At 62.4% G+C, this 21,168-nt stretch overlaps 1 protein-coding gene across 6 annotated transcripts in view; it reads right to left on the reverse strand.

The window, feature by feature from the left end:
* Window positions 1-21,168, reverse strand: part of RPTOR (regulatory associated protein of MTOR complex 1) — a 378,655-nt gene that overhangs the window by 45,573 nt on the left and 311,914 nt on the right. For 4 of the 6 annotated variants that reach the window (XM_081804304.1, XM_081804305.1, XM_081804302.1 and 1 more), the window contains 6 exons: window positions 15,885-16,030; window positions 14,338-14,465; window positions 12,904-12,990; window positions 11,899-12,015; window positions 11,457-11,586; window positions 9,077-10,859 (listed from right to left, as the gene is read on the reverse strand). In XM_081804304.1, coding sequence (XP_081660430.1) covers window positions 10,791-10,859; window positions 11,457-11,586; window positions 11,899-12,015; window positions 12,904-12,990; window positions 14,338-14,465; window positions 15,885-16,030 — 677 coding nt within the window. In that variant the 3' untranslated portion in view covers window positions 9,077-10,790. Of the gene's footprint in view, window positions 1-9,076; window positions 10,860-11,456; window positions 11,587-11,898; window positions 12,016-12,903; window positions 12,991-14,337; window positions 14,466-15,884; window positions 16,031-21,168 lie in introns of those variants that run through there. The other 2 variants (XR_014140335.1, XM_081804303.1) reach the window with 2 other exon arrangements.

Below are 21,168 nucleotides of genomic sequence, written 5' to 3' on the forward strand. Positions count from 1 at the left end.
GTACAACGGTCCTGCCACAAGAAACCAGATCTTCTTTCATAGTAGTCCAACAGATTTTCCGATTTTCTGGTTCTACCCTGGAACTGAGAACTTAAAGCTTGTCGTCTTAAAAATGTCATATTCTCCGGGGAAGTCAGAAATCGCCAGCCCGCCCCACCGTTTCCCCAGAACGCTGCTTTGCAGCTGCTTCTCAGGCTCCCAGAACCGGGCTTTCAGGAAACACTTGCTGCCAGTGAGTCATAGACACGTGTCTTGACATAGCTCGCGGCGGCCACCCGTCCTCTGTTCTTCACAGGCTGCGTTAGTCTGCTGGGGCTGCCGTGACAGATCGGCACAGACCGGGCGGCCGAAACAACAGAATCTCATTGTCTCTCAGTCTGGAGGCTGGAAGTCGAGGTGTGGGCAGGGAGAGTTCCTGTTGAGGCTCTGAGGGGGCCCCTGCTCCGGGCCTCTCCCAGCCGCTGAGTTAGGGTTAGGGTTAGGGTCAGCCTTTGCATCTGCACCTGCCCGCTTGTGTGCGTGTCTGTGTCCAGATTTTCCCTTTCCATAAGGTACCAGTCTTATTGCATCAGGGCCCATCCCAGTGACCTCATTTTATCTTAATTACCTCTGTAGAGACCCTACTTCCAAATTACATCACATTCAGAGGAACCAGGGGTTAGGACTCAGCACGCAATAATGAGATCATCACTTCCTGTAACCTATTGTGGATTTCTGCCTTTGAAGCTCTCTCCTGGAATGACCTGTGATACGAAGCACTGCATCACCCACCTTGCTCGGGGCACCTCTCTGGGCATTTCAAGCCCAAAGTGTTTAATACAGAGAGTCAGCACTTCTAAACCACTGACAGGGTGGCAGGAATGAAGGTGGAGGGTCCCATCACTGGATCTTGGGGGGCACAGAGACTGCGGCTTGCGTGAAGTGCGTGCTCAGTGACCGCGGCCTCCAGCCCGGGGTGTCTGCACCATCTCACCTGCCAAAGCCCCCCAGCTGGCCTGTGGCTGCGGGGGGGTGGTGGCGGGGGGGGGGGGCTCAGGAGAGTCCTCCTGTGGGTGGAAAGTAGCCCAGAATCGCGATGTGGCTTCCGGGGAAGGTGTCAATGGGGAGGTGGCGTTGGGAGTGGCCACTCCACGACGCGCAGACCCAGGGGACGTTGGTATGAAAACATGGCCCTTGTGGGGGGCCACCATCGACAGGGCTGCTGGAGGCCTGGTAGGGTGCTGGTGGCCCCCATGGAGTGACCCCGGGCCTTCTGGTGCAGATGACATAAGCTGCACTTGAGACAACTGGGGAGCTGGCTGCGTGGGACCAGTGCGGGAAGCCATCTGCGACTTCTCTGTCCACCTGCTCTCCATCCTCCGGTCCTGGCTCCCCGACAAGAGCTCTGATTGGCTTCCCTTCCGGGGCCAATCGGCCGTGGCCGTGGGGGGGAAGGGAGGCTGATTGGCTGAGCCTGGTGTCATGCCCGCAGCTGAGCCAATCTGCACACGGGAGGGCGGGGCCCACGGGAGGCGGGCGCTCCCGCTCACGTGCATTGAGCGGAGGGAATTTTCCTTCTCCGGATCCCCGACGCCGGCTGTCCCGTGACCGGCCTGCGTGGGGGCTGTGGGTCCGGCTCACCCCCGGCTCGGGCCAGGACACCCCGGAGGAGGCCGAGCTGGGGGCTGGCTGGTGGGGTACAGGTGCACTTCGGACCCGGGGCCATGTGGTGTGTTGAGTTTTCAGGGGTCCTGGGGGTCAGACTAAGGAGGCACTGACAGAAACAGTGGCCGAGCCAAAGAACACTCGAAGAAGTCAGGAGAATCCGGGCAAATTTCCAGGGATTGGGTGTGAGCTCAGGAAATGTGTTGAAGACACAGGTGGGGGTGTTGGCCCTACCCATTGCGTGGACGCTACAGTGGACACTGGAGCAGCCCGGGGGGGGGGTGGCCTGTAGGAGCCCCCAGGGCAGACATCCTTGGGAGGGCTGGGGAAGGGAGGCAGCTCTGAGAGTTTGGGGCTGCAGGGGGTAGGCCCAGGAGAGACTGCAGGGAGGAGGCCCGAAAGGGACTGCAGGGGGAGGGCCAGGAGGGACGGCAGGGAGGCTGGGGAGAGGTTGTAGGGGGGAGGGCCAGGAGGGGCTGCAGGGGGAGGGCCAGGGGAGGCTGCAGTGGGGAGGCCCAGGAGGAACTGCAGGGGGGAGGCTGGGGAGAGGCTGCGGAGGGAGGCCCAGTGCAGGCTGCAGGGGGGAGGGCCAGGAGGGGCTGCAGGAGTGAGGCCCAGCAGAGGTTTGGAGACGGGAGTGGAGACACCGAACCGCAGCAGGTCAAGTGTGGAGACACATCCTTTAGGGCCTTGAGAGAGGAAGAGATGCGGGGCCGCAGGGGCATCCACTTCCTTCCTGGAAGCCTCGCGCGGCTGTGCCGGGCTGTGGTCGGGCAGCGGCGAGCCCCGCCGCGGCCACGCGGTGGCGCTGCAGGACAGCCTGGCGGCCACGCGGCACGGCCGACGCCTGGACGTGGCCGGCTCCCCGCGGAGGCCCCGTCCTGGGCACCTGCACCCAGCATCCCCGCGCCCCCCACCCCAGCACGTCAGCACGCGGCCCTTCACACCCCTGGGGGTCCTCGCAGGAAGGATAGAGAGCTTCCTGGACCGGGACGCTGTGCTCAGTCCGCCCGCCCCGGGGGGATGTCATCGTCTGTCCGCGCATCACCGGTTCGCGTACTCATTCAATCATCCATCTATCCGTCCACTCATTCGGTGCCCACCGCGTGCAGGCCTTGCTCTGGCGGCTGCCGTGGGTTTGCATCAGGCATGGGGTCTCGGGATGGCAGGCTGTTCTGATGGGGGTGTGGCATCTGGTCTCAGGAGCACAGACACTGGGACAGTGAGGGGGTAGTGTGGGAGCGGGGACAGGGCCTCGGGCTCGTCTGATTCTGATCCTCTGCTCGTCGGAGCCTCCTGGCCTTACCTGGGGAAGGGCTGATCTCACCTGGATTCGTAAAGGTGGCTCAGCTGCTCCCCCGAGGGGGACGGGGTGGTGGTGGGAAATGGCCCTGGAGACCACAAGGGGCCGCCCTGGTGAGAGCAGATGGGGGGGGTGGAGGTGCTCATGAGAGAGGCGTCCCGGACCAGCAGCTGGGGGCTAATCACGGCAGACACACACCGGTCTACACCAGTCCCTGTGAGGGGACACGGGGAAACAGCACAGAGGGACTGGTCTCCTGCCTGATGCGGAGCTGGACTCTGAGCCCCTGGCCTCAGTGGGGGAGGGGTGGGGGGTGACGGTGGCCTGGCCGGGGGCGTGGGGAGCAGACGGACTTGTGCCTAGCAGCTGCTGCCTGGGAGGTGGCCCCAGGGGCTGGGTGCCGAGCTGCTCTGCTCAGGCAGCACCCACGTGCCGTGGTCTCAGGCCCAGGAAGGGCGTCTGGGAGTGGGGGAGTAGAGAAGGGGCCTGCAGGGCGGGGGGTGAGGGCTGGGCGGGGCTGTCCCTCAGCTGTGCCGCCGCAGGGGCTGCAAGGGCCAACAGGGCCAGAAGCGCCCTTGGGTGTCCCCTCCACACGGTGCCAGCGCCTGCCTGAGTGCCCAGGGAATGCCCGGCACGTCTGAGACCAGGTCATAGAAGCCCGGGGGCCGTGTCCTGACGGCTGACGGCAGCCCCACAGAGGGGGCTCGGAGCCAGCAGTAGCCGGTGGCCGCTCAGCACCTTGACCCTCACAGCTGAGGCGCCGATAGGCTTGCGGTTAGTGGCTGGCCTGGGCTCTGTTCCGCGGCCGGGGTAGCAGCTGCCCTGCCACGACCCGCCCCCAAACTCGGCGCTCAGAGGCCGCCTAGCTGCCCTCCGGGGGTCTTAGGGCCCCTCCCAAGCTGGCCTCGCGGCTGTCGGTGGGAGGGCTCCCCACTGGGCTGCCCGATCGCCATGCCGCTTCCTCTAGAGCCGGTGATCCGAGGGCCTGGTGCCAGGGCTGCCGGCTTCGTGCCCCCAGCGGTCGCAGGGCCCTGAGATGCCTCCAGGTCCTTCGTGTCCCCAGGTCCCAGGCTTATCAGCCCCACGAGTCCCTGTAGCCCCGCCCTCCCTCTTGACGTGCGCAGACCTAGGGGAGTTTCCGTTTCCCGCAAGCACAGTCCGGATTCAAACCCAGACCAGCCCAAAGCCCCGCTCCGGAGCCACGCTCTCCGGCCTCTCTTTGGGCATTTTATTGAGGTGACATTCACGTCACATACAACTCACTATTTTAAAGTGAACAATTCAGTGCATTTAGTGCCTTCACAACATTCTGCAGCCACTACCTCTATGTAGTTCTAGAACATTCTCATCACCCCAGGAAAGCACTCCATGCCCCTTAAGTAACCACTCCCCACCCGCCTCCCCCAGCCCCTAGTAACCACTGGTCTTTCCGTTTCTGTGGATTTGCCGACCCCCGGATATTTCATAAAAGAAGAAGTATACAATATGTGGCCTTCTGTGTCTGTCCTCTTTCCACGTCCGTCCACGTTGTGGCAGATGTCAGTACTTGCTTTTTAGAGCTGAGGAATACTCCATTGTGTGGTGAGACCACATTTTGTTTATTCGTCCGTCAGTGGACGCCTGGGTTGTGTCCACCTTCAGCTGTGAATAGCGCGGCCAAGAACATGCGCGCGCTGTATGGCCTGTGCGTTCCTCTGGGTAAGTGGCTCGGAGGGGAGCCACCGAGGAACGCGCTAACGGTAGGCTGAGCGCCGCTGCACCGAGCATGAGGACCCCCTCCACCTCCCGGCCACGCTAGCCACGTGCCGTCTTCGGGATTCTGGCCGATTCGTGTCCATTCCCGGGCTCTCCATCCTGCTCTCCTGGCCGGGCCGCCCACCCTCACCCCAGCACCGCCGTTTGGATCACCGTAGCTTTGTAGTTAAGTTTTGAAACACGGAAATACAAATCCTCCAAGTTTTTCATTACTGTTCTGGCTATTTTGGGGGTCCTTGCAATTTCATATGCCTTTGAGGGTTGGCCTTCCCACTTCTGCAAAAAGGTGATGGGGGTTTTGGTAAGGATGAGATCGCCGTGGAGTGTGCCACCGATGTCCACTGGGCCCTCGTGCCCCTGTGTGCTGGGGCCAGCTCTGCCTTCCGCGACGTGTGTGGTCCTCGGCGTGTAAGTCTCCACCTCCTTTGTTAAATCTGTTCCAAGGTATTCTGCTCGTTTTGTAAATGGAATTGGCGTCTTCATTTCCTTTTCGGGCTGCTCCTTGTTGGGGCGCCATTTGCTTTTCCCCCAGTCCAGAAAGTTCTGGTACATAGCAAAAAAGAAAACCGCACATGGTGTCCGCTCTGTCCTCGGCTGTAGCTGTTGCTAGCCTCCGCCCCCCTTCCCTGGGGAGCCCGGGGTCCTGTGCGTGGCTGGGGCTCCCTCAGAGCCAGCTGGGTCGCTGGAAGGGCTTGGTCTGGGCCCTCCAGTTAGGAGAAAGCCGGGCTCAGAGCGAGTGTTGGGGGGTGGGCTGTCATGGTCCCCGGGACCCCTCTCCTGCAGGGCAGGACCACGGCACAGTGCTGGGGACAAGCTCTGGGCCTGGCTCCTACTGGTCTCCCCCCAGCCCCTTCCCACCATGGTCGGGGTCCACTCTGGGAGGCCCCAGTCTTGACTCCCACGTGGAGGGGTACAGCACCGGCCGGCTCTGCTGCCCACCCAGATCAGTGCTCCATTCTGGGGTGGTGGCTTGTCCCCCTTAATGCTCCTCTTTCGAAACTCCTTCTACACAGTGGGCAGCGCCTGGGTTGGTTCACCTGCATCCTTGGCCGCCTGTCCTGTTAGGTCTGGTGCTGCTGACCAGCTGGACAGTCCTCCCTGGAGGCCCCTTGGGCTGAGGCTCTTGGGTGAAGCCTCCTCACCCCCTGCCTCTCCCAGCGCTGGGGTGGGGGGGGGGAAGAGATGGAGATGGGCCTCTGCCTCCTGACCCCTTGTGCCCCGCTCCATGTGCCATGCCGTGTGGCCAAGCAGTCTGCTCACTGGTACAGGTGGGTGGCTGCGGTGACCCTGCCTCCCTCCGTGGCTTCGTTCCAGTGGGGGCCTGGCAGGCGGGGGCCGTGGGGGCTGCCCTAACCCAGGATGTTCCGGCTGGACAGGTGGGTGGGGAGCACAGCACTCGCCCTTGGTCCTGTCTCGGAGACATGAAGCCCACCCCTCACGAGTGGGTGAAGGCCCCGTCCGTCCAGGTGGAATGAAGGGGCTGTAATTGATTTCCTCTTCTTTTTTTTTTTTTTAAAGATTTATTTATTTATTTGAGAGAGCGAGAATGAGAGAGAGAGTACACGAGAGAGGGGAGGGTTAGAGGGAGAAGCAGACTCCCCGCTGAGCAGGGAGCCCAATGCAGGACTCGATCCCGGGACTCCAGGATCATGACCTGAGCCGAAGGCAGTCGCTTAACCGACTAAGCCACCCAGGTGCCCTGATTTCCTCTTCTAGCTGCTGCTGCTGAGGAGGAGAAATTGAGAGAAACTGAGAGAAGGCCGCAAGTACCGCCCGGAAACCAGTTAGCTGAGGGCCTGACAACAGACAGTCGCTGAAACTCTCTCCGCAGCTCCCTCCTAAACCCTGAGGCCGGGCCACCCGCCAGGCGGGGGCAGGGCTGGCGAGGGGTCTCCCGCCCCCTCCAGGAGAAGGAGCTGATGGCCCCAGTTCCTAGTAAAGCCCTGAGGTCAAGCCCCTGGTTAAAAACTCGGAGAAGAATGGGTCCATGGAGGCTGCCCCCCTGCTCGCTGGGAATCGTAGGCGGGACGGGCTGCCCCTCCGCCCAGTAATTAATCCCCAAACCAGCTCTTCCCACACTCTCTGCCGGGCCTTCCATCCTGAGACTGAATGACCAGTGCACGCAGGCGTGCCCGCACACGTATGCACCCCGTGTCCCCGCGGTCACCCGGTGAGCGCGGGTCTGCTGTAGGGGCCTCTGCACCTCCCTGAAGATGAGGACAGCCTAGGGGATGCTACCCAGAAATCTGACCCAGGACAGAGCTTTGGGCCACAGCTGCCCCGCGCGGTAGCTCCAGGTGGCCCAGCAGGACGACCCCACGAGACGCCACTCCCCGAGGAGGCTGCCGTCCCCTCCCCCGGGGCGTCGCGGCGCAGCGGGCCTGGGCCTGGGGTTGCGGGGGGGCGGGGAACGAGTCGCCTGGCGGGCCCCTGGCGCCCCCGCGTGGCCAACTCCCGCCGCGCATCCATCTTTCATTCTTAGGAGCATCGGGTTTGCACTCAAGTCCTGGCGACGGAAAAACCGATGTTGACAGGAAAATATTACTTTCTCTGCGGAAGCACGGGCGCGGGAAGGCTGGGTATATTTCTTGCAGAAAACAAACGTCGCCCGGTCAGGAGCTGCAGCGCTCAGAACCCCAGGTTTCCATGGCGACGGCCGCCCTCCCCACCTGCGACCGGAGCGGAACAGGTGCTGCGCTCGGGGTTCGGCCTCTGCCCCGCGCGGCCTCTCCGGGGCTGATGCCCCCCCACCCCTTTCCCCCACCGAGGGCAGGACAGACGCTTTCCTTCCCATTCCGGCCGCCACCCACCTCCTCTTGGCAGAGGGTCCCCTGCATTTGGGGGCTTTGCTTGATGGGGGTCTTTGACCCGAGGCTTGCAGACAGAGGGAGTGGTAGGCGGACTAAAGCCCCTGAAGGATGTCCGCGTCCTACCCTGGGGGCCGTGACTCTGGGGAACAGGGGCTAAGGGGATGTTGCAGGTGGCCCTGAGGCCAGGCCGAGGCTGCCTGTGACGTCGGGAGATTGTCCCCCAGGGTCCTTAAAAGCGGAAGAGGGGGCAGAGAGCGTCAGAATCATGTGACCCGAGAAGCTCCTGGAGCCGGGGATGCGGCAGATCCTGGAAGCTGGGAAAGGCGGGAAAATGGAATGCCCCCCAGGGCCTCTGGGGAACCCAGGAGTGTTTGCGGCCGTGGGGGTCTGCTGCAGTAGCCACAGGGGCTCGCACAGGGGTGTCATCAATCTGGGGGACCCTCAGTGCTGTTCCCAAGGCCTGGATGCCTTCTTTCCCAACTGCCCCTTGCTGCGGCCCCCGAGGACCCTGTCCGGAGCCCCCTGAGCCCACTCCTGTCGTCGCTGCCGCCCAGGTGCCCCTGCTGCTGGGGTGTGAGCATTCCCTCCAGAACAAGGACCCACACGGGGCCCCCAGAACCTCTCACCCCGGCAGAACCAACCAGCGCTTACTGGGCAGTGATTTCTCCAGGAAGCCGGCCAGCCCCTCCCAGGGGGGCCCACAGCGGGCAGCGATGGTGACCTTGCGTCCTGGGAGCCACGTGGCCCCCTGTTTGCGATGGCCGCCGCGTGACCTGAGTGCCCCGGCGCCTCCTCTCGCTGCACCCCGGTGCGCCCAAACCTCCCCATCGCCCCCCGCCTGGAGCTGGTGTGCATAACTCACCGGACCTGGGGTGCACCCCTGCCCCACGCAGCAGCCCCACCCTTGGTGGAGTGAAGGTCTCAAAGGGGCCTCAGTGTGAGGATGTCCGAGTCGCGACCCCAGTTGTGCCACCACCCAATGGACGTGGCTTTGGGCGAGTTACTTAATTCCCGGCCCCCACTTCCTGCCACAGGGGTGACAAGAACCTGTCCGCAAGCGGCGTCCAGGAAGCCACCCCCATGGAAGGATCGGGGACCCTGCATGACCCACTCGCGCTGCAGCCCGCCGACTCGCGTCTTCACAGGCCGGAAAGCGTCGGGTGGGCGGTGGGGCTTTGCGGGGGTGACGCCCACGTGGAAGGCAACCTCGGGCCGCCGGGTGGGCCGCGTCATCATGGGGTAGGCCGGCCGGGGTCGGAGAGGGCGGGGAGGCGGACTTGGCCCCGGAGGCTCCGGAAGGAACCGGGGCGGCAGCCCACGCCCTCTGCGAGAGGCCCCGCCCCGGCCACACCCACCAGCCCCGCCCCCGACCACACCCCGCCCCGCCCCATCAAAGGCCCCGCCCTCGACCCCGGCCCCCAACCGCCCCACAAATGTCCCGCCCCGGCCACACCCACCAGCCCCGCCCCGACCACACCCCAGCCCCGCCCCCATCAGACAAAGGCCCCGCCCTCGACCCCGCCCCCGCCCCGGGCCCCCAAAAGCTACCAGGCTGCAGACAGACCACCTCTGCACTTGTTTATTGTCATGAACAGTTGCCGTTTGCTCTCACTTTCACTCCGCAATTCTCATTTGGTAAAATAAATAGAGATAAACGAACCTTCAGGGCGTGCTCTGTGAAGCCCCGGTTAACTCCATGATTGGATTTTCGCGTCGGACCCGGGAAGACCTAGCCGGCCGCCGCGTGCGCGGTCCCGTGTCCGCACAGACGGCCCAGCTCCGCGGCCTGCAGTCCGCTGCTCCCGACCCACCCGGTGGGCCAGCTGCGGGGCGCGGACAGGGGCCAGGTGTCGGCAGCCCGGGAGCCCGTGCGGACCCCGTCCCGGAGCCGGCTCCCGGGGCGCACGGGCGTCCCCCCGGCCGCAGAGCCCGGTGCTGCCCGGTCCCCGGGGACACGGCCCTGGCGGAGGCAGAGCGCCGGCCGCAGCACGAGGGGACTCACATTCCCACTATTATGGCCTCGTAGTGGCAGAATTAGTTAAGCCAGCTCACTCCTCTATCTGAATAATCTTGATTCCCAAGGAAAATGGAAAAAATGCTTTTCAGAATATCATCATTGTGGTTTTGTTTTACAAGCGCTGTTTGTAATTGCTTAGCACGTTCTCTGCTGTCCGTCCTGGGGCTACACCGTCCCCGTGGCTCCGAGGTCGTGCACGTACACGTGAAGACACACGCACACCTGTGTGCAGACATGCAGACGCCCTGACCCATGCCAAAGCAATCACCAAGAAACTCCTGCGTTACTCGCTGCAAGACACAAACTTCTGCCGAGCCAGCGAGTGGCGGCAAGAACGGGCCACCGCTGACCCACAGACGCCCGCTGCGCTCCAGCCGCCCCTGCACTGTGCGTGTGTGTGAGGCCTGTGCTGGCCAGGAGGCCGCGGGCCGCACAAGTGTGTGCTCACGTGTGGGAGGCCACAGGCCCCATGGCTGTCACTGCACCTGCCTGGGAACAGCAGCACTTGAGAGAAACGGGCCCTGTGGCCCAAGGTGGTGGCGGAATGGCCAAGGACCTGCCTCACCTGCCCAAAGCCACAGGCCCCTCCTGCTGGCGGGTCTGTGATGAGGGGGGCCTGCGCCGGGAAGGTGGGCTGCGTGGGGGAGGGGCGCTGCCAGTCCTCGCACCCTCTGGCCACGAAGGCCCCTAGTGGGCAAGGACTGGCGGTTGGCGAGGGGGCTTGGGCTGTCTCCTTCCACATGTGCCGGCTCTGTCTCTTGAACTCCCCCCGCCCCCGGCCTGGAAATGCCCCCAGGAGCGTGTGCGCAGAAAACGGCCTGGGCTAGCTTGCAGCCAGGGGGATGCAGCCCAGGCTGGCTCATGGCCAGGCAGTGGCCCAGAGGCCCACGCTGAGCCCTAGCGCTCCCCTGTCCGCCAGGGTGGCTGAGCCCTGGGGAGATGGCTTCTGTCTCAGAGCTTTTGTGGAGCCAATGCTCGGGTCCCTCGCAAAATAGAACGAGTGTGTTTCCCCCTTTAAAAATCTCAGAAGCAAAACAGGACGGGAAGGGTGCTGGGATGTCTGCGACTGTCCTTGGGCTGTCACACGGCAGGACTCCACCAGAGGCCCCTTCCCTGGGCTCCTGGGCGTGACAGCGACCACAGACGGACAGACAGACAGCGAGGGGCCTCCTGGAGCCCTCGGCAGCAGGTCAGGACCAGTGTTGAGGGTGTTGCGGTGGATCCACTATGTACATGGAGGCCTGGCGGGGAGGGGAGCCCGCTATCTGGCGCGCTTCTCCACCGAGTACACAGAGATGTAGTAGTCGTTGCTGCCCACGGCCAGGTGAGGCTGCAGAGGAGAGCAGGGCAGGTGAGCAGGCAGGAGGGTGGGGAGGGCGCCCTGCGGCTTCCTCATCCCCACTCTGCTGTGGCTCTCGGCAGAGGCCCCACAGCCCGCCACGGGGACACGGGGGCTACCACAGCTCCGTGCAGGGATGGTCTGGGACCCCAGTGCCACGTGTCCGGGCTGAGAGCCCCGTGCTGCATGGGGGCCTCTGGCGTAGCCCACAGACTCGTGGAGCGGCCGTAAGGGACGGCTGCCCCTCCCCGGGGAGCACAGGCTGGACGAGGACACCTCAGCACCCTCTTCACTGCACGGCTTCTCTAGGGGCGGCACCAGGGCAGCGGCCAGGGATGATAGGAAAAGGGGGGCTGTCTCATGTCTGTGCAGCCCACGACTCCCTGCCTGATGGGGGAATCTGGTGCTGTTTTTGGAGGTAGCTTGGGGGCCGTGACCCTTGGAGACCCTAGGACCTGACAAGATCTTGTTTCATGCCATTCTTGGACACAGGGAGGGAGAAGCCCAGGGTGGCCTGGCTGTAGCCCCCCCGACCCCTCTGAGTCCCCCTGCATCCCCCCTGCGCCCCAGGGGTGGGGAGACACAGACCCAGTGCGGGTGGAAGGCCAGGCAGCTGATGGCCCCGACGCGCTGGCCCATAAACCCGTCATAGTACTTGATGTGGTTGATGAGCTCCCCGTTCCCGCTGTAGATGGCTGTGAACTGGTTCATGGAGCCGCTGCACATAGAAGGTCTGGCGTGAGCCTTCCCGCTGGGGTGGAAGAGTGCCGGGGGGCGGCAGGTGCGTCCACAGGGAGAGGTGGCCCCCCTTTCCTCTCACACGGGCACCGTCCCAGACACGGGGCTAACCTGCCCGCCCATCACCCAGGCACAAGGGGCCCCACATTTACGTGGCTCCAAAGAGCTCTCCTTCCCAGGCCATGGGGGGATAGCGCCTGTTGTTTACACGGAGACCCGAGGCTGACTCTGGGTGCTCTGAGATGGTCGGGTCAGGAAAGGCCCCTCACTTTCTCTTAGGGTTGGCACCTACCAGGCGATCAGGTTTGCCTGGGGGTGGATGTCAAGGGCCGTGAGCCCCTTCACGATCTGAAGGACGTTCACAGACTCTGGCATCCGAGGGTCGAAGAAGCGTACGTCCCCGTTGACACTGCCGGGAAAGGGTCACTGCTGGTGAGGCTGGGGCGTGCCGGCCTCTCAGGGCCGGCCGCGTGCAGTCCGGAGCCCACGTGCACACGCGCCGCTCAAGGCCAAGGCCGGCTGGCCCGAGTGCCCAGTAAGGCCCCCGAGGCATGGCAGGCGCCCACCCCACTGGCCCCAGCAACCAGGACCAGCACCCCGGACTCCTCCCCAGAGCCAGAAAAGGCCCTGCCTCCAAGGAGTGAAGCAGCAGTAAGCAAAGACACAGGGGGAGGATGTGAGTTATTGGTTTCATTTCCAGTTCTGGAGATTAGATTTTGTACAGCCAGGGATGTAGTTACAGGATGGTAGGGAGGGGAGGCGGGGAGGCCAGGAGGCCCGATGTCACCCCTTTCCTGCCACCTTTCCTGCCCTTGGTCTCTAGTGGGTGTCGTTCTAAGAGCTGTGTTCTGTTTTTATACTACAAATAAGGGAGAAAGCATCTCTTTGAAGAAATGGTGGCTTTGTGACAGTCAATTACATTTTGCTGTCCCTTTAACGGGCAAATAAATATTCGCTGCTCTCAGCACGGGATTTACTGGGCAGCAGAAATGGATTTATGGGCAGACCATTACTCCATGCAGTGATCCCACAGCAAAGGGCCGGAAGATGCCCACCCCCCTCCCGTGTACACCCTGCCGGCCGCCACCGAGCCAGCCTCCTGCTGCCCTCGGGCGAGGCTCTCCAGCAGGAGGTCTGATGTGTCCCTGCCCTCCCACCGGCCCTGACCTTTCTGGCCAGTCCCAGAGCGGAGATTAATTACAGCCCGGAAATGCTATCCTTTCCCGGCCGTTTAAATACCAAGGAGAAAATAATGTTTTTACAGCAAAATGTCTCATAAATATTCCGTGCTCATTACCTCACGCTCATGATGTGGCCCTCAGGGTGCTTCTGGAGGTAGGCCTTCACCACCCAGGCTGTGTGCTCCCGGTAGGTCATGACGCGGCTGCAGGGGGCGGGGGGAGGATGGGGTCAGAGCCCAGAGGGCCGGCCGCTGCGGGGGAGGGGACAGCAGGCTGGCCGCCGGTGCACACGGCCGGGAGCAGGAACTAAGAAGCCGACGGTGTGACTTCATTTTGAGCGTTCACTTAAAGCCGTCAGGGTCTGCTCTGTCTGGGGGTCAGCGGCCTCCACGCACTGTTCGCCGTGATGTTGGGATGCGGTCAGGGCCCCTGGGAGCCCCCCAGACGGGGCTCCACCCCGTGCAGCTCCCATCCCACGACTCTGAGGGTCAGGAATGAGGACCCCAACCGAGGAGCTGCTGAAGCGGAGACCCCCGGCACGGAAGACCCACGCCACACACAGCAAGCCACGAGTCACCACTGGGGAGCATGGGTGCCCAGTGTCACTGCCCTCAGTGCCAGGAAGAGACCCCAGCGGTACCCTCAGGGCCGCCCCATGACCCTCGGCTCTCTCGGAGCCGATCTGCGACTTGACTGCCTGCTCAGGGTAGCTTTTTAAAACGACGGCTTGATGGAGATTCGTCTCACCCTTTCAGAGCGCGTCGTGAGTGGGTTTCAGTGTGCTCACCGCCGTGTGAGGGTATTTCCGCCAGCCCAGAAAGAAACCCCACTCCCCACCCTCACAGTGGCGGCTTTCTGGGGGTGCTGCCCATTCTCTGTGCGGATCCTTCCGCAGAGAACCCGCAGGGCGAGTGTGGGCCCACCTGCGCCGGTCTAGCCTCGGGTCTGTACCGGGAGACCCCACCCGACATGGCCCGGCACCGGGGCCTCTGCAGCAACCAGCCTGTCCAGCGGCTCGTCCCACGGGGTTCCTTCAGCCCCACGGTCACATACCTGCCCACCTGCCCCCCCACCCCTGAAGGCCAGGCTTGATTTTCCGGGACAAGGCAGGTGTTAATAAGCACATCGCTCCAGGGGCCCCGGGAGACTGTGCTGTCATCTACCAGCCATGGGGCTCAGGTGAGTGACCACCAGCTGGACCTCAGCTCCTCACCTGCCCACAGGTAACAGCACTTGCCCCCTAGTGCCTGGCCCCACCTGGCCCCTGGCCGAGGACTTGCCCCCCAGAGCCTGGAACAGCCATGACACGCACGTCGCTCAGCGCTGCGTGAAGCCCACGCGGGCACTCCCCGACACCGTCTCCTTGGCTGTCCTGCATGCTCAGGAGGGAAAAGGAGCTCAGGGAGGGCAGTACTTTGCCAGCCCCCTGCCCTGCTGGCTTTCCCTTCCACGTGCCGTGGGAATGTGGCCTCGGTGGGGGGTGCCCAGTGGGCTTTGGGAGGCTCCCTGTGTCTGGAGGGTGTTGGTGCTGGGGGGAGGGTGTGGATTACCATTCGCTGAGCGCCATCCTCCGGTCGTAGACGCGGATGGAGCCGTCCCCGAGGCCAGCCACGATGAGGGAGCGGTGGGAGTCACAGGACAGGCTTGTCACACAGCTGTCAGCGCCCGTGGGGATGTCCTGGGGCCGGGCACAGGGACTGTGGTGAGGCCCCCCCACAGCGGCCGGGCACGCCATCACCCCTGGCCCGGGACCCCTGCCTTCTCCACCAAGGAAGGCTTTGAAGGCCCAGGGAACCCGAGGGACCCGCAGGGGACCCGAGTGAGTCAGGCCCACACCCGCCCGAGAGCTGGTCCCCTGTCCCTAGGGCCGCAGCCAGCACACAACTCTGGGAACCGGCTTTTGGTGCCAATTAAACTTTCCAGTGTCTCCCTCTTTCCTAAAAAGGAAGACGAAGCACATTTTGGTAGGGACGGATCCTCCTAATTAGTTCGGGAAAGGGTCTAGGGAGTTCTGCCTCCCTAAGCCGCCGCCTCACCGCTCGTCCTGGCGGCCGTAAATGCCGTGGAAGGGCAGGGGTGACGAATGCCTGGCAGGAAAGAGCAGGAGACCAAAGGGGCCACAAGAGGGAAAGTGCTTTCCCCTTGTCAGGGCTTTGCTGCTATTGGGTTCACAGGGAAGAAATCCAACACTAATGGAATCCGATCCGTGTAAGAGGCAACAAGATGAGGGGCCGCAGCTGCACCTCTGGGACTCCCCACCTGCTCAGAGGACTTGCAGGTGGGAGGGGGCCGGAGACAAGCCCCTGGTGGCTGAGCTGAAGACAAGTTCTGGGGGCACGGACTCCCGAGTAAGGGCTGCGAGCACTGGGTGTCCACGCTGCACTGGAGGGCTGCAGGGAATGGCTAGTCCCGGGCCCCAGAAAGGATGTGTGACGGAAGCTGACTGTACCATTGCAGGACCTGAGCACAGGGCAGAGGGAGGTCACTTCTGCCCGGGGGCGGCAGCTTGGACAACCGTGCCCCGGCCTCACTTCGGCTCCCTGTCCCCAGCCCTTCTAGTTCGACCCAGAGCCCGCTCTCCTCTGCTGGGCACCCGTGTGACTGAGGGCTTGGCGGGAGGCCCAGGGCCGGGCCGGGGAGCTCCCGGACCTCAAGCCACAGCCAGCACCACCACCCAAAATCTCCGAGGTCCTGAGCTGTCTGCAGCCCTACTGCCCCTTCCAGGATGCCTCTGTCAAAACCAATTCCCTCCTCACTCTGTTGATTAAAAATGGAAATAAGAGACGCTTTAAGAAGCATGCAGTCAAATAATTCAGCATTCCAATTTAAGATGTTTTCACCCTGCTGCTTTCTGATATTCCCTAATTTACATGGATAAAAAAGTTTTGGGAAATAATTAGGGTTAGCATCAGCTTAATCACGGTGCGATGCAGGGTCAAAGTGTCACGATAAATGGGCATCTGGAGGTAATGAGCTTCCGACAGTGTGGAGGCCGCACACTCCCTCCTTGGTGTGACCCCGACTCTTGCTTCTCTCTGACAAGGCCTGTTTGGTGGGGGGAGCAGGGCTGGGGGGCCTGGCGGGGTGTTGCAGTTACCTGCACTTTCATCTCACGGTCCGTGTCCCAGATCCGGACGATCCGCACGTCCCCGGAGCTCATGAGGAGGCCGGTCTCCTGCTCCCAGTCCACCACCATCCCGGCTCCTGGAGAGACACAGACCGCTCCGGCGTCACCGCGGGAGCCTGTCCCAGGCAGCCACTCAGCACCAAGGAGCGCCACACCACCCACAGCCACGGCCGGGTGCCCAACCCCACAGGAGCTCCAGGTTCCCAGTCTGGGTCAGGGCAGCAATTTGGAGTCTTCCCCGGATCCCTGCTCTGCCCAGGCATCTGCTGGCGGGCGGTACCATCCTAGGACTGTTCAACATGCCCGTTTTTTAAAACATCTGGGCACAGCAGGCAGCCCTGCAACTTCAGAGTGGGCATGGCGATGCTTCTCTTGGCCACATCAAGGCTCAAGCATGCGGTTTCTCGGGGCTGAGCAGGAGCTCTGCAGAGGCCGAGCAGACTGCGCTGGGCGTGAGGCCCATGCTGGGACTGCATGGGGAGGCCAGTGACTGCAGCATTCCTAAAGGTGGCATTAAAACCTCACGGGAGGGACTCTGTTTAAAACAACGTTACGTTTTAAACATACAGGAGAGATGCCGTACCCACCACCCAGATCTAACAGTGGCGGGCATTTCCCCCTTTTCGTTCTTTTGAAAAGAAGCAAGATTTTAGACCAGCAAAAGCCTCACTTGCCCACTCTGATCCTGGCTGAACCGTCCCCAGGCCTTGGGCATCTTCCCAAGCTGGGCCGTGCGCATCCCCCATCCAGGTGCACCTGTCCACACACCAGCGGCTTCCGCTAACGCCACCAATTTCACATGGGGCGTATTTCCTAGGAACCCGCGTTCCCCTTCCAAGTCATGCTGTGTGGACTCATCCTGCCCAGCAGGTTGGGGTCTGCTTGACCCATTTATTTATGTGTTCCCTGACTCCGCAAACCGCAGCTGCAGCAGCAACTTGTGCACTTGGAAGGAGGCTCCCGGCGGGAGGGGCCACATCTGCAGCCGTGGCAGAGACCCATGAGGTGGGTCCCACCAGACCCCATGGTCATTGGCGTTCACGATAATCTTCCTCCACCAGACGCATGCGCTGCGACCTGCATCGTGACACCAGGATCTCTTTCTGTTCTGTCACTTACGTGATGACCTCGTTTGTGTGTTTCTTCAGTCACACTTGTCAAACTCACTTCTGCTGCTCCACGCTGCGGCCCCGCAGCCCCCACGTCCCTGGGCACCCTGTTCTGGAGCCCGTAATGCCTCGTTCTCTTCCAATGTGTCCTTTTAGGGTGGTGGACCTCCCTCCAGGCCCCAATCTCCCTTCCGACCCTGGGCTACCCGCCAGGTACCCCCACCAGCAGCGCTGGGGGCGCGAGCCGGGCCCAGACCCTGGACAGACTTCTAAGCACAGACAACTTGGCTTAGCCGTGGAAGTCTTCTGAGCACCACTCTCTGCAGGGAGACACTGAATTAGTGGGCACAGGGTTTCCTTCTGGCAGGTGAGAATGTTCTGGAACTAGCTGGGTGGAGGTTGCACATTGTGACTGCACTAAATGCCACTGAATTGAACACTTTACAATGGTTAATTTTATGTTATGTGAAGTTTGCCTCAATAATAATCCCCCCCAAAAAGAAAGGAAGAGAATAAAAGAAAGACCAGCACGAAGCCTCAATCCAGCTCAAGTGTTTGCTCTTCTTGACCAGTCACCTGCCTGGATGCGGAGGCAGGGCCCCCGGGCCGGTCCCTACTGGCCACTCTGTGCCAGGACATGACCCCCCAGGCCAGAGGGACGTACCGAGGTCGGGGCATGGCCAGCGGTTGAGGGGGGGGGATGTTCACGATATGGGGGGGGTGACTGTGCAGGAAGCTCTCTGACCCAGGAGGGGGGTGGTGGGTGGGTGCCAAGGGCCCCCATCCCGGGGGAAGGAGTGTCTGAAGCCCTATTGTTTCAGACCCCATGTTTACTGGACTTGATGTATTTGGTAACAATGAGGATGGAGAGTGTGACTTCTGACCCGGGCCCTTTGGCGGCTCATGTCAGTCATGTGCCACCTCTGGAATCAAAACCCAAAGCAGTGCCAGGGGGTGGTCCACACGCATCACTCAAAACCGGCTGCAACCCTTCAGGAACCAGTTGAGAGACCCTGAGAGTGGCCCTGGGCTAGCACCTGCTGGGACGCCCAGGCGGCCTGCCCCAGCCAGTGTCCCAGGGAGGGAAATGGACCCCTGTCCGTCTGTGAGCCTTCTGTCTCGAGCCCCTCACATAACGGGGACCGGATGCCCTCACGCACATGATGAAGGATGGATGGCCTGGCATCATGGGGCAGGGACGGCCCATACAGCTGGGCACTGCACAGCCTCGTATGGTGGGGGAGGGACAGCGTTCTATGATGGGGAATGGACAGGACTCAAAGGGAAGCTTGTTCAAGGCCCCGAAGACCCACATCTACATGGGGGTGGAAGGTCGGGTGGGACCTGGGAGAATGACGAAGCTGGACGGGCACGAGTTGGTTACACGGGGCGGGTAGTTATGTCCATCTGTCTGTGTCCAACTGGCCTCAGGCAAACCTACACGCTCTCAGGCCCCCAAGTCAAGGTGGGGCCTGGGTGTTCTGCAACGGCTCCAGCTGCAAGAAGCATTCTTTGTAAAATTGGTAAAACTGAAAGTCATTTACTTTGTATAGACTCTGTGAGGGTTTTTAAAGAATACGCAAATTCCCAACTCTGAAAGCGCTGTGGTCGGACCCCGGGCCCCGGACGTCAGCCTGTGGGCCGTGGCCTCGGGGGAGCACGGCGGGTTGGTGCCGGGCTGCGTCTGCACCCACCTGACGGTGGCGCTCCCAGCCTGTCCCGGTGGCAGAGCGGCCGCAGAGCACATAGGCCCCCGAGGAGTGGATGTGCGGGGTGGCCGTCGGCACAGAGCCCGCACCGCCTGCGTGCTCAGACATCCTCGGCCGTCCTCCTGGTGCTCGGCAGTAGCCCCGCGGGCCACTTAGGAGGCGTGTAGTCATTGAGCGTGTAGGCCAGATGGCATCTGGACCAGTGCCAACGTCTCAGCGCCACAGTCTGGGGTCACGGGGACAAGCGGAGAGGGTCCGGGGTGGGCTGGGTGACCCAAGGACGTGAGGCAGGAGTCGCAGCTGTGCCCTGCGCCGGGGGTGAGCGAAGCGGGTCTGCTCTGTTTTGTTCTGGACGGCCGACCCAGGCCCGAGCCAAGGGGTGGAGGGCAGCTTCCTTCCTGGTGGATTCAACGAGGTGCTTCGGAGCCAGAGGGAGCCCGCCCAGGTCAGGGCCCATTCTAACGCTCTTGTTCCAACTTAATCGCCTCTCTGAAGGCCCTCTCAGGTCAGCGAGCTGGGTGCTGACACGCCAGGCCTCGGCATCTCCATCTGGCGCAGCGGCTCTGGGAGCGTGCGCGGAGGCAGTGGGTGGCGTGTAAACCCTAGCCTGGGATGCCAAGCCAGTTCTGCTTGGAAGTAGCGGGGAGCAAGCACTGCAGTCAGTGGACTAGAAAGCTGTCTGTGTGCTGCAGACGGCTGGGTTTTCCTGAGTCCTGTGCACTGGGTCGGGGAGGCAGATGCCTTGCACGTGCAGACGAGTCTGACCCCAGATAGGACATACAAGTGCCCGAAAGGTGGTGAAAGCGATATTCTCTGACCCTGTGACCCTGAGACACACAGGGACAGCCCCGGACGTGGAGCCCCCAGCGGCCAGGAAAGCCACTGCCCCTCAACGTCGGTTTCCTGATCTGAAACACAGGCATGTGGCGGTCCTACCCCAGAGGAGGGCCCCAGAGTACGGACGGGATAGCTATGAGCCCCAGAGTCTCCTGCATGGGATGCTTCCTACACGGGGGTCCAAGGACCCTCAACCAGCAGACGGAGGTCATACCCTTGGGGCCCAGGAACCCTCGGCCAGCCTGCAGGGCGCTTGCCCTCGGGGCCCAGGGACCCTCAGCCAGGCCTGAGGGCGCGTCCCCTCGGGGCCCAGGGACCCTCGGCCAGCCTGCAGGGCACATCTTTCCACCAACCCCATTGCAGTCGAGCACCTAAACTCAGACTGATTTGGTAACTTTCACAAAAGCAAATGAGAGGAACGTGAGGTGGAGTCAGGACCCCAAATGAGGCCCACCCTGTATTACAGCCTGGTTCTTTTTGTGGGGCCACACCACCTCTGACAGACATCATGGACACATACAAGAACTCATGTAACAGCTCGGTTGTTTGCTGTCTTCTAAATGAACAAAGTGTCCTCGAAATTGGCCTCTGAGATGTGCAGGATGGCCCGTGAATGGCCAGAGCCTCTTGCTGCTGGGATACCTGCAGAGCCCTGGCCCGGTGGGGCCCTGGACCCCAGGCGTGGCACAGCCGTCCTCGAGAAGCCATGGCACAGCCCAGGGGAGGCACGGGAGGCCCCAAGATGACGGGATGCCTCCCCTGCGTGGGCAGGGGCACAGCCCAGGGCAGGAGTGTGAGAAACCCATGCTGCTGGGAAGCAGCCGGCGCGTTGGCTCGCACAGTCAGAGCAACCTCCACGGGAGGTGTCGGTTGAAGACAAACTCCCGAAGGAGCCGGAATGTGGTTTGGGGGCCTTGGAGCCTATCCGCTCAGCTGTGTTTGACTGTTTGCGGGCGCCCTCACCTAAGACAGCAAGGCTCCGGTCTGGAAGATAATCTCTCAGAGCAATGGGAGATTGCGGGGAGGAACGCAGGGCTCTGCTCTACACCCCGACGCACCTCCAGAGAAGGTCCTCCTGCTCCCACCTGGGCCCCCTCTCATTTCCCATGGGTCCGGACTCTCAGCCACATCCCGCTGCCCAGAGATAGAGTGTGGCCACTGGTTCTCCCCGACACCTTTTCCAGCCAGCCCCGCGTCTCGACTTCCAGACATGACAGGAGGAGAGGTTATTTGATCTGTCCCAAGTTAAAGATGATAAAAGGGTTTCATGTTCTTCCCAGATGGGACGAGAAGGAACAAAGGTGATGGCTGTGTTTTAAGTAACACTCCTAAGATTCGAACATCTTGCCCTTGAACGAGGTGGACTTCATAGGTCACTATGGGTGCAGGATGCCCCCTCCTTCCTCTGTGCACCCCTACCTCTCCTGTCAGGCCGGCGTGGCTTTCTGGGTTTCTGGGAGCGAGCGGGCTGCTCTGGGCTCCCCCTGCAAAGGGCTGCCCACTGGCTCACTCCCTCTCTAGGCTCACACCTTCAGGATGCCGGCACCCTGCTCTCCGCCCTGGGGAGGGTGGGGGGTGGGTGTGAGCTGCAGGCTGGCC

The sequence above is a fragment of the Leptonychotes weddellii genome, chromosome 15, assembly GCF_054177405.1.
Source record: "Leptonychotes weddellii isolate Sample4059 chromosome 15, ASM5417740v2, whole genome shotgun sequence".
Taxonomy (NCBI): domain Eukaryota; kingdom Metazoa; phylum Chordata; class Mammalia; order Carnivora; family Phocidae; genus Leptonychotes; species Leptonychotes weddellii.